The sequence below is a fragment of the Sturnira hondurensis genome, unplaced genomic scaffold, assembly GCF_014824575.4.
Source record: "Sturnira hondurensis isolate 20B ecotype Veracruz unplaced genomic scaffold, ASM1482457v3 Scaffold0015878, whole genome shotgun sequence".
In the NCBI taxonomy this organism is placed as follows: Eukaryota; Metazoa; Chordata; class Mammalia; order Chiroptera; family Phyllostomidae; genus Sturnira; species Sturnira hondurensis.
This window is the reverse complement of record NW_028088509.1, coordinates 24,984-38,198: the sequence shown is the minus strand read 5'-3', so window position 1 is coordinate 38,198 and position 13,215 is coordinate 24,984. Positions and strand designations below refer to the sequence as shown.

The window sequence follows — 13,215 nt, the reverse complement described above, 5'->3', positions numbered from 1 at the left end:
GTACTGTGTGGTCACTACATTCAAAATGACTGAGAAAGTGGAGCAAAGATTCTGCATCAAATTTTGCATTAAGTTTGAACATTCCTCTACAGAAACTATTGGAATGGTTCAGAAGGCCTACACTGTGGGCAACTAGTGATTGGCAGCTTCATCAAGACAAAACACCTCCTCATGCATCATTCTTCCCCCAGAGGTTTTTCTCTTTTACAAAACATCTAATCACCCAGGTGACTCAGCCCCACCTACATCCCAGATTTGGTGCCCTGTGACTCTGCCTTTTCCCAAAAGTAAAATCACTATTGGAAGGGAAGAGATTTCAGACCATTAATGAGATTCAGGACAATACAACAGCTCAGCTAATGGCAATTGGGAGAACTGTGTGCCTACTTTGAAGGGGGCTGAGACATCATTGTCCTATGTACAATGTTGCTTGTATTTTGTATCTTCCTCAATAAATGTCTCTATGTTTCATACTGCATGGCTTGATACTGTCTGGACAGACATTGTATAACAGTGCAACAGTATTGAGGGTCCAAAAGACAAAAAAGGCCAACCCAACTGGTTTGAATGATTTTGAAAACCTGTCAAGACAATGCACTGAGGGAAAATAGTCCTTTCAGTTAGTGGAGATGAGTAATTGGATCTTCATATGCAAAAATAAATGAATTGCAACCTTTACCTCACATCACACACACATTAACTCAACAGGGATTATCAGAAAAAAATAAAACTTAAGAGAATAAAGTACAAACTATATATTTCATGAAGGATTTGTGTCAACAATATTCCATGAACAATTACAACTAGCCTATGGTGATGCAGGCACGGGCCCAGAGTGTCCACAGCATTATGGATGAGATGAGATACATTAATACAGGCTACCGAGTCCTGTGGAGGAAAAGGGAAAGCATGGCTTTTCTCACAAGGGGAGAAAAAGCCTCAGCCTTGTCCATGACAGTTCTTTATTGGGTTTCTGCTCACTTTACATGATGGTCCTCCTTTACTATGCACAGGTTGCTTTAGGTGGTTACCTTTTACGTGAAACAAAGGAGCCAGGGCTTCTAATCACATCACAGAAGAAGGATATTAGCAAATGAAAAGTCAAAAGTGGTTGAACTGGTTATAGCCATTCTTGGAAGGTTTAGAATGGATTTTAGAAAGTTACAGTAGGCCCTTCATGCCTCAATTCAGGTGAAGGAAATTTTAGCAAAAGCAAGTCTCATAGTAGTCTAGGTACATTGTAGGCCTGATTCCCCATGGGAGAACCTATCTGTGGGTGTTTGTCCTTTCTGGATCTATACCACACAGAACCATGTCCTAGAGTATGGAAGTCTATGGAAAATATTTGAGTAGACATTTCACCAAAGATAATACAATCTAAAGGGAATATTATCATATGTAAAAAGACACAGAGCCATACTATAAGTTTAAGATGGCTTAACTGAGGAATTAAAAAACTTAAAATTTCTATGCAAACTGGAGTGCATTGGTCCTTATATTAATACTATTAATATTATTATTTCTTTTTTCTCCAATATTAGAAAAGAAATATTATTATTTCTTTTTTATTTAATTCTTATTCAAGTACACTTTTCTGATTTATATTCCCTGCCCTGCCCCCCAGTGCTCCCCACCTCCCTCCCATTCCCCCCCCACCTTAACTATTGTCCATTTGTCCTTTATACTTATTCATGTGAGTCCCTCCCCCTTTCCCCTATGATTCTCTCCCCTCTCCTCTCTGGACCCTGTCACCCTGCTCCATATTTGAGTGTCATTGGTCATATTTTGCTTGCTTGTTTGTTGTTTAGATTCCTGTTAAAGGTGAGATCACATGGCATTTGTCCTTCATCCCCTGGCTTGTTTCAATCAATGTAATATTCTCCAGTTCCATCCATGATGTTGCAAAAGGTAGGAGCTCCTTCTTCCTTTCTGCAGCATAGAATTCCATTGTGTAAATGTACCATAGCTTTTTGATCCAGTCATTTACTGATGGGCATCTAGGTTACTTCCAACTCTTGGCTATCATGAATTGTGCTGCTATGAACATCGGGGTGCATTGGTTCTTTTGGATTGGTGTTTCAGGGTTCTTAGGATATACTCCCAATAGTAGAATTGCTGGGTCAAAAGGCATGTTCATTTTTAGTTTTCTTAGAAAGTTCCATACTATTTTCCATAGTGGTTGTACCAGTCTGCAATCCCACCAACAGTGAACTAGGGTCCCCATTTCCCCACAACCTCTCCAGCACTTGTTGTTTGTTTCTTTGTTTATGATAGCCATTCTGACTGGTGTATTATTCTTTCTTATTGTTGACATTATTACAGATGTTCTCCATTTCCTCCCACTTTGACCCCCGCTAACCAGCCTCCTTTTCCCCAACCTGGGCCTTCACCACATTGCTATCTGTGTCCATGGGCTGGCTATACATATATGCATACATATTTGGGGGCTAATCTCTTCAGTCCTCCCCACCCCTCTCTGAGATGTTTAGGTTCTTTTGGGCCACATACACCTTGTGGAATATATGCGTGCACCCACAGACATACATAGACTAATAGAACACTGTGGCCAACGTGGACATTAGCCAGAAAAAGAATAGCAAGTCTAGAACAGGCCACTGAAAGGGTCTCGTTTCATGGCTTCTAGTATTAAGCACGCATTAGGCAAATGCATCCTCAACATTGTCTGAGAGTGTGTTTTTTTCCGCATGAGGTCATAAGGGTGGGGAAAATCACATGCAGCATGGCATCTTTTCCTGCAATTTATTTTGACTGTATCCAAGTTACAACTCAGTACTTGTGCCTCCATTATTTCCTTTGTAAGACAGGCCTAGAACCACAATTGCTCTCCTGATTGGTTATCCTACTGATTAAATGAATTAAATTTCATAATATTTACGATGAATTCTAACACCAAAATACCTGATAAATGTGAACTGTTGTATAGTTTTCTGACCAGTAGTTTCATTATTTATTTACAATATTAAAAAATTCTGGCAGCTTTAGTCATTGTGCCCTATAGGGATTTAGGAAACTTGTAATACAATAAGAAAGGGAGAATTTATAAGAAATATTGCCCTGGCTGGTGTAGCTCAGTGGATTGAGCACAGGCCTGTGAACCAGAGGATCGCGGTTCGATTTCCAGTCAGGGCATATGCCTGGGTTGCAGGCCAGTTCCCTGCAGGCCAACTCCCAGCAGGGGACGCATGAAAGGCAACCATACATTGATGTTTCTCATCCTCTCTCCTTCCCCTCTAAAGATAAATAAATAAAATCTTAAAAAAATAAAATTAAAAAAAAGAAATATTAATGTTGTTATGGCAATAATAAGCTGTGACCACAGAATAAGCTGTGATGTATACAATACCAACTTGGGACATCAAAATGCACCATAATATCTAGGAGGCATGTTTTCTTTTTTTAATTGTTTTATTGTTGTTCAATTACAGTTGAGGCATGCCTCTAAGAGGCACATATTGTTGTGAACAGTATTTTTCCAAATGAGGATAATTTAAAAATAAAATTTCTTATGATATTCCATAGAGATTAGTTATTATCTGTGTTACATCACACTTTGTCTAAGTTTAATTTTTATATTTTGTTACACCACAGAAATTAATAGTTGACTTTCAACTTGAGGGACCCATTTAATTCCCAAGGTACTTCAATCACAGTATAAGTCTCTAACTGTGTACCCTACTCATCCTAACATGCTCAACACCAGGGAGGGAATGTCTGTCACTCAGGTTTGTTAGCTAATGCTAAGATCTGGTTACTTGAAAATTAAAATGAGTATATTTTCCCAGCAAACAATTATTTTATAGGTATAATTATCTGATTTGTCTTCTTTAACAGAGAGTGATTTAACATACCACATTCCTGTGCACTTACTGCTCCAAATGCTTTGTCTTTTTGTACTGAGAGTCAGTTGATGGAGAAATTAGAAGAGTTTCCTCTGGAACACCAAGTGTTGATGTGCATGAAAAGATACAGAGTGAAGAAATGGGAATGTCTCTCTCTCTTTCACTGCTTCTCTCCTTGTCTCTCATCTCTTTCCATTTTATTTCACATCAATTTATGTCACAAAAATCAGTGACCATGGAGAAACTAGAGTGAGTTTTCATATTACAAGAGTGAGTCTTTATGTTACTAGGGTGAGTTTTGTCATAGTTTAAATGTATTGAGTTGACACTGGCTAATAAGGTTATACAGATTTCAAGTGTACATTTCTACAGTACATCCTCTGCATATTGCCCTGTGGGCCCAGCACCCAGAGTCAGGTTTTCTTCTGTCACCATATACTTGGCTCCCTTTACCCTTTACTGCTCCTCCCTACTCCCCTTCCCTCTGGTAACCACCATACTGCTGTCACCCTCATTCTGAAGGTTGAATTATTGTATGGGCCTGAGTATTTGTTATGGAGAATTCGTCAGGGCATGAGGACTATCTGTGTTCATTCAATGAAGTCTTTGAGATTGGTTTTGGGTTTACCTTAAACTAACTTCTTACTATCAGCCCAGAATATAGGAAGAAATTCTTCCAAGTTTGTTTTTCTGGTTTAACTCTTAGGTGGGTAAATTCAGGATTTTGGTGTTGTTTTTTTTTCGGCCAAGTAATAATAAAATCATGATTTCAGAATGGTGATTTGCTTCCACATTAAAATTAGCTCAAGCTATGGAGAAAATGCAGATTGTTTCAGTGCAGAGTCTCATAACTCAGTTTTCATTCTGTGTATGTATATGACATCATGGGAATACTCCTCTAGGAAGAAGGACAGAGCATCACATTTTTTAATTCCTTATGCCTTTTCTGTAAGGTCAGGTCCGAAAAGTATATCTACTTTATGAAGAGTATATGAGTATGATGTAACCAATTTTCCAACTAAGTACTTCAGAGAACCTGGGAAATTTTTATTCACCTCACTTTCTTAATGTGGGGAAAGGATTAACATTTCACCTATAGCGAAAATACAGTGATAACATGTAAACCATCTATCATATGTCTACATACCTCTACATGTACATCTTCACTTCCATCTACTTGTATACTCCAAGTGTTTTATTATATTTCTTTCTTTAAGAAAATTAACCATCTTCAAAAGATAATTTAAAACAGCATAATAGCTTTCTACCCTAGATATGATGCACCAGGTTGTAGCAATTGTTCTCTAAAAGTAAAGTTTTAGTTGCTCTGGCAACTAAATTTTCTCATCCCTAATATTATAAACCACACTTCAATGTAGCCTTGGATGTAGTGTTTCATCATTTTGTCAATGTAATTAATACATATTATTAATTTCTTCTTAAAATACAGGATAACTTTGTTGTTGTCAGGGTTAAGTCTTCTAATAGATGTGAACTAATTACTTTCCACAAAAATTTATAGAAAAGTTTCATCTTCCTAAGAACTTAGTAGCATAGGTCAATATTGTAACTAATTAAACCAGTGTGTTCTTTTGATATAACAATTCACTTTACAGGCATGTATTAATTTTCCTTTTCAAAATTTCCAATTTAAATGGTTTTCATGAGCCACAAATATAACAAATATGTCACCTGAAACGTGAAGTTTTAAAGAATTTTGTATCTGTTTCAGATTTATGTTCCTGATAGACTCAAGTAAAAATATTTTTTTTTATTTTATACAACCACAGTAGGTGTTTCCTTAGAGGACTAGAATTTACCCTTTTTTTTAGAGAACAGGAGTTAATATCTTTGAAGTTTATCATTGAATGTTTTGGAACCAATGAAACCACTGAACTTAAATCTATCAATCAACCTATTGTGATAAATAAAGATTGGAATTATTTGTCCTTTCTGATGATTTTTAAGTCAATTTTAATCAGTGAGATCCACTGATACAATATTTTAAATTGCATTACAATTTTATCTGTGTCATATCTCATACCCTGCTTGATAGATATCATTATATATTTCTGGTATTATTTTCCTGTTGATTTAGTCTTTTTTCCTTTTTTAGAAAAAAGACAAAACTTATCCCTTGGTTTTCCGACCTGGTGGAAATGGGGGAAGAGAACTGCACTGCTGTGACAGAGTTCATTCTCCTTGGGATATCAGATGCCCCTGAGTTGAGGGTCTTTCTTTTCTTGGTGTTCCTTCTGATCTATGGAGTAACAGTTTTGGGCAACCTGGGCATGATCGTACTGATTCAGGTCAGCTCTCGACTTCATACTCCCATGTACTTTTTCCTCAGCCACCTGTCCTTGGTGGATTTGTGTTACTCCACCATCATTGTGCCAAAGGTGCTAGCTAATATCTTAAACAAGGACAAAGCCATCTCTTTCCTGGGATGTGCTGCGCAATTCTTCTTGTTTTGCACGTGTGTGGTAACTGAGGTCTTCCTGCTGGCTGTGATGGCCTATGACCGCTTTGTGGCCATCTGTAACCCACTGCTGTACACGGTAAAGATGTCCCGGAATCTCTGTGTGGAGCTGGTGTCTTGTTGCTACCTGGGTGGGACTGCGTGTTCTCTGATCCACTTGTGTTTAGCTCTTCAGGTCCCATCCTATAGATCAAATGTGATTAACCATTTCTTTTGTGATCTGCCCCCTCTCTTATCTCTTGCTTGCTCTGATGTCACTGTCAATGAACTGTTTCTGTACATTGTGGCCTCTTTCAATGAGATCATCACCATTGTGATTATCCTCACTTCCTACTTGTTCATTCTCATCACCATCCTGAGGATGCGCTCTGCAGAGGGAAGGCACAAAGCCTTTTCCACCTGTGCCTCCCACCTCACAGCCATTGTTGTCTTCCATGGGACAATCCTTTTCACTTATTGCCGGCCCAATTCTGGCAACAGTACAGATACTGACAAGGTGGCTGCAGTGTTCTACACTGTAGTGATTCCCATGCTGAACCCCCTGATCTACAGTCTAAGGAACAAAGATGTGAAAGAAGCTCTCAGAAGAGTGGTGGGCTCCAAAATGTTTTCCTAGAGAGTATTTTCTTGGCAGGACACAGGGTCCCACAGTGGAGGCTGGTAAGGGGCTGAACTGGTGGGCTGCTGTGTAGGTGTGGACAGCACAGACAGAGTGCAGGTCTGCAGGAGTGAGTCCTTCAGATTGACTTTTCTTTGTGCCTCTGCAGTTGAGCAGGGTAGGGTTGAACATATTTCAAAATTCACAGCCTATGTTTGCTTTTATTCAGTCTCAAATGTTCTAAATTTGCCTCAGAAATGAACTGCTGAGACATATATTAACTTTGTTTAAAACATTCATAAGGTTAAGAAAGAAAGTTGAGAATTGTATTTTCTGATTCATTCTGGAAACTATGGTTTATTTCAAAATCTAATTCCTCTTATTTTACAGTGAAAAAACACAGTTTTGCCAGTTTACATACAGAATGAGTTTTCCATATGTGTATATGTACTGTTGTTCGTTTCCTGCTTCCTTTATTATGTTTTTTGTTGCTGTCATTGCAGTAGTTAATGTTTTTGGAACTCTGGAGACTAGTATCTAGTATATAGCATATTTAATATCTATATGTTATGTTAAAGGTGTAGCTACATATAATAACCATTGTTATCACTGTCAACATTTCCAACTTTGACCTTTTTAATCATTTTATATTTTCTTATCATTGGGCTTATTTTACAACATGTGGGTTAAATGCTTGTTGTGCCTTATAGGCGGACTTTTAGCCTCCATTTATTTTCTTTGTTGTGTTTTTGCTCCTGATGAAATGAGCTTTTTTCATCCTTCCTCTCTGTGTCTGAACCATATTTCTTCATTCAGTCCTGATTTATATGCACCATTCATAATTTATTTGTGCTTTCATTGTGTTTATCTCAATTTCTACATTAGGTTTGCTCATTCAATGAATATCCTTTTCATACTAGGTGCCCCAGCATTATCTTGTAGCTTTGGTTATCAAAAATTTTTGTCTTGTCAAGAATACCCTGTATATTTGTTTAGTTTGGTGTGAGTAGATTTAAAACTGCCTACTTTAGAACAATGAATCTAAATGGAAAAAGGTAAACACAGTTCTTATAAAAGATTTGTACCTGGAATATAGGCAGAATTTTAAAATTAAACAACACACTTCTAAAGAATTCAAAGATCACAAAAGAGTACTAGATGTCCTGGCTGGGTGGTTCAGTTGGTTGGAACATCATCCAGCACACCAAAAATTTATGGGTTTGATCCACAGTCAGGATACTTATCTAGATTCCATTTTGATACCCATTAGGGTCATGTGTCAGGGGCAACTGATTGATGTTTCCCTCTCACATCATTGTTTCTTTCTCTTTTTCTCATTTTCTTTTTCTCTAAAACCTAATAATAATGAAAAATATCCCCAGTTAAGGATAAATTGTGGGGGGGGGGGGGTGTAACACAAGAGAAATTATAGAATCCTTTGAATTAAATGCAAATGAAAACACAATTTACAACTTTTTGAAAGAGTGATATTTAGAGAGAAATCTCTCAAAATTCGATGTTTAGATTCCATATTTAGAGACTAAGAAAAAATGACCTAAAATAAGCAAACAAACAGAAACAAATAAAAGGAAGGATATAATAAAGACTAGAGTATAACTCAATAATACAAAGATGAAAAACAATAAATTTTTCAATGATAAAAAATCACTGAATTTTGATTATGAAACAATCAATAAAATGGACAAAAATTTATCTAGAATTAGAATGAGAAAATGAGACAAGATACAAATTAACATAATCTGGAGAGAGGTTGAACTTTCAAAAATTAAAGTGACTGTAATAAATATTATAAAACACATGAAATATTATAAACAACTTGTACCAAGAAATTAGTCAATTTAGATTATGATAACAAATTCCTACTTTCTTTCTGTGGCATAGAATTCCATTGTGGATATGTACCATAGCTTTTTGATCCATTCATTTACTGACGGGCACCTAGGTTGCTTCCAACTCTTGGCTATTGTAAATTGTGCTGCTATGATCATTGGGGTGCATGTGTTCCTTGGGATTGGTCTTTTAGGGTTCTTAGGATACAATCCTAGCAGTGGAATTGCTGGGTCAAAAGGCAGGTCCAATTTTAGTTTTCTGAGAAAATTCCATACTGTTTTCCATAATTGTTGTACCAGTCTGCAATCCCACCAACAGTGGACCAGAGTCCCCTTTTCCCCACACCCTCTCCAACATTTGTTGTTTATTGCTTTGTGTATGATAGCCATTCTCACCGGTGTAAAGTGGTATCTCATTGTGGTTTTAATTTGCATCTCTCTGATAGCAAGCAATATTGAGCATCTCTTCATGTGTCTCTCGATCCTCTGTATGTCCTCCTTGGAGAAATGTCTTTTCAAGTTCTTTCCCCATTTTTTAATTGTGTTAGTTGTCTTCTTAGAGTGAAGTCCTGTAAGTTCTTTTTATATTTTGCATATTAAACCTTTGTCTGAGGTATCATTGGCAAAGAATTCTATACTGCAGAAAGAAATAAGGAGCTCCTACCTTTTGTGACAACATGGATGGAACTGGAAAACATTATGCTGAGTGAAATAAGCCAGGTGTTGAAGGACAAATACTATATGATCTCACCTTTAACAGGAAGCTAAACAACAAAACAAACAAGCACGCAAAATATAACCAAACACACTGAAATAGAGAACAGGCTGACAGTGACCAGAGGGAAGTGTAGGGAATTTCAGGGAAAATAGGGGAGGGATATAGAGGAACATATATAAAGGATACATGGACAACAACTGAGAAGGGTGGAAATGGGAGGGGGCAGCACGGGGGGTGGGATGGGATGAGAGTAATAAACAGAAAACTGTACTTGAAAAATAATTAAAGAAAAAAAGAACAAACTCTTAAATAGCTAAGATTACCCAAAACTTACATAGAAGAAATAGGAAATCTCAATCAACATTTAACAAGGAAGTAAGCTGGGTTTGTAACTAAAATATTTTTCTCTCTATCTATATCCAGACATGGATGTCTTCACTGGTAATTTTCACCTAACTTCTGTGTAAGAAATTACACAAATTGTTGATTAATTCTTATAAACAATGAAGGAGTAGATCTCTTTCCAGCTCATTTTATTTAGCAAGTAATTCCCTGATGCCCAATTCAATAAAGAAATTGAATTACAGTCCCTGGCTGGTGTAGCTCAGTGGGTTGAGTGTGGGCTTTGAACCAAAGGGTTACTAATTAGATTTTCAGTCAGGGTACATGGCTGGATTGCAGGTCAGGTCCCCAGTATGGGCCATGTGTGTGGCAACCACACATTGATGTTTCTCTCCCTCTCTTTCTTTCTCCCTTCCCCTCTCTCTAAAAATAAATAAATAAAATCTTTAAAAAGGGAAGAATTGCCCAATTAATGAAATAGAATGAAAGACAAGACAACATAAAATTCCCCACAGTTACAGATAAAAATTTTCAGCAAAATATTACCAGAATAAATCTAACAGTACACAAAGGATAATAAAGCATAATCAAGGAGATCTGTCCCAAGAAGGCAAGGGGAGTTTAACACATGAAAAGTTGTTTATGTAACACACCACACATAATGTCACACATCTCATAAGGAATAGAACATAAAAAATAAACAGCTACCTCAGTAGATATAGGAAAAGCATCTGACACAATCAAAATGCCATTCAGATAAAATTTCCAAGAAAAAGAAAAACAGAAAACGACTTTCACCTACCAAACCTGCTCCTGGCATCACACTTCATGATGAGAGAATGAGGAGTTTTCCCCCAAATCACAAAACAGTGCACAATGTCCATTCTCAGTACTGATTTTAGATGATAGATAGATGATAGATAGATAGATAGAGAGAGAGAGAGATAGATGAATTAATAAGTCAGTCAGTCATCTGGATTTTTAGTAGAATTAAATTTATTCAAGACCACATAATATTTTAAGTAGAAAATCCTAATCACTTCACACACACATACAAGCCATTAAAACTAGTAATTGACCTCATCACAGTCAAAGATACAATACCAAAAAAGAGAAACAGTTTCATTTTTATATAGTAGCATAAAAATACCTGAATGTGAAATTAAGAAAACAATATGATTTACAATAATACTAAAAATACTTAGAGATGAATTTAACAAAAGTGGAAATGTAGTTAATACCAAAATTATAAAACAGGGTGATTGTCCTGATGTAAGGCAGACACATTATATCAGTGTAATAACACTGATAATTTAAAAAATTACAGATTAATGGTTGATTGATTTTGGACAAACCTACCAAGACTACTCATTCAAAAAGGACAATCCTTTCAATAAATGGTGAGGAGTAATTGACAGATATAAGAGGGGAGTGGGGAGAGGGATAATGGAGGGAAATAGGGGAAGGGCCATCAAGGAACACATGTAAAGGACACATGGATAAATCCAAAGGGGGTAGGTTGGGGGTAGGAAGCGGGGATGGGTGGGCTGGGTAGCTGTAGTGGCATGAAAATGGAGACAACTATACTTGAACAACAATAAAAAAAAACAGTAATTGACTGTATGCAACAATGTGAGCTGAAATCTATACCTCACACCATATACAAACATTAACTCAAAATGGAAAATAAATAAGAATTTAAGAGCACAGGCACAAGTAATATATTTGATTAAAGGTTTAATTCATATGTATAAAGAATACTTACAACTAGAATATAGGAGGTCAAACAAGGGAAATATTTGCATAAAAATTTCACCAAAGAAGAACTAGTTAAAGGTGCCTCAATTGAGAAAAAAACAGACTTCAAAACACCAAAATTTAACTTATTTCTATTTTTACCCACGTGTTTCTCTTCATGGAGGTAGATTTTGCTGCCTACGTTTTCTTCTATGATTTTTATGGTTTGGGGTCTAACATTTTAAGTCTTCAATGTATTTTGAATTTATTCTTGCGTGTAGTGTAAGAAAGTGGTCTGGTTTAATTTTTGTGTATGTATCTGTCCAATTTTCTCAACACCATTTATTGAATATATTATCTTTAGCCCACTGTATGTGGTTGCTTCCTTTGTCAAATATTAATTGACTGTAAACACATGTTTTTTTTGGGGGGGGCTCTCTCTTCTGTCTCATTGATCTATGTGATTGCTTTATGCTATTACCATGCTGTTTTTGCTACTATGGACTTAATTTCCCTTTCTGTTAGTTTGTGATTGACATATGAAGTGACTTTTGAATATTAATGTTGTGTCCTGCAACTTTGCTGAATTCTTTTGTCAGTTCTAGTAGTTTCTTGGTGGAATTATTGGGTTCTTAACGCACAGTATCATGTCATTTGCAAATAAAGACAGTTTTACTTCTTTTCCAATACGGATGCTTTTTATTTCTTCTTGTCTGATGCTGTGGCTAAGACCTTCCGTATTATGTTGAAAAAAAGAGGTGAAAGCAGAAAACCCTGTTTTGTTCCTGATCTTAATAGAAAGCTTGTATTTGCCCATTGAGTATGATGTTGGTAGTGAGTTTGTCATATATGGCCTTTATTATGTTTAGGTGTGTTCCCTCTAATCCCAGTTTGCTGCAAGTCCTTATCATAAGTGGGTGCTGGATTTTATCAAATACTTTTTCTGCCTCTATTGATATGATCATATAGTCTTTATCCTTCATTTTGTTTATCTGATGAATTGCATTTATTGACTTGTGAATTTCACCCCAAACTTGTCTTCCCAGAACAAATCCCATTTGATCATGATGTGTAATGTTTTTGATGCATTGTTGTATTTGATTTGCTAATATTTTGTTGAGGAGTTTAGCATCTATTTTCATCAGTGATATTGGCCCATAATTTCCTTTCTTTGCAGCGTCTTTTCTTGTTTTGAAATTAGGATAATGCTATTGTCAAAAATGAGCTTGGGAACCTTCCCCCTCTTAAATTTTTTGAAATAGTTTGAGAAGGAGATGTGTTAATTGTCAGGACAGTGGGTAAATTTCACCTGTGAAATCATCTGATCCAGATCTGTATTTGTTAGGAGTTCTTTTTGTTTTTTTTTTTTATGGCTTCAATTTCACTATGTGTAATTTCACTAGGCGTAATCCATCTATTCAGATCCTCTGATTCTTCCTAATTTAGTTTTGGAAGATTGTATGTTTTTAGAAATTTATCCATTTTGTGTAGGTTATCCAGTTTGGTGGCATATAATGCTATTGCTCATATTATTTTCTTACAATCCTTTGCATTTCTTTGATGTTGGTTATTATTTCTCTTCTTTCATTTCTGATTTTATTTATTTGGGTATTCTTTCTTTCCTGATGAAG

General features: G+C 36.3%; 1 protein-coding gene across 1 annotated transcript; it reads left to right on the top strand.

Moving 5' to 3' along the window:
* Positions 1-6,019: 6,019 nt before the first annotated feature.
* Positions 6,020-6,955, top strand: LOC119000625 (olfactory receptor 5L1-like). Its single transcript, XM_037065709.1, has one exon. The coding sequence runs from the start codon at positions 6,020-6,022 to the stop codon at positions 6,953-6,955; it is 936 nt and encodes a 311-aa protein (XP_036921604.1).
* The last annotated feature ends 6,260 nt before the right edge of the window (positions 6,956-13,215 follow it).

Excerpts from the sequence above, each read along its gene's own strand:
- LOC119000625 (XM_037065709.1), top strand. The coding sequence starts at position 6,020 with ATGGGGGAAGAGAACTGCACTGCTGTGACAGAGTTCATTCTCCTTGGG.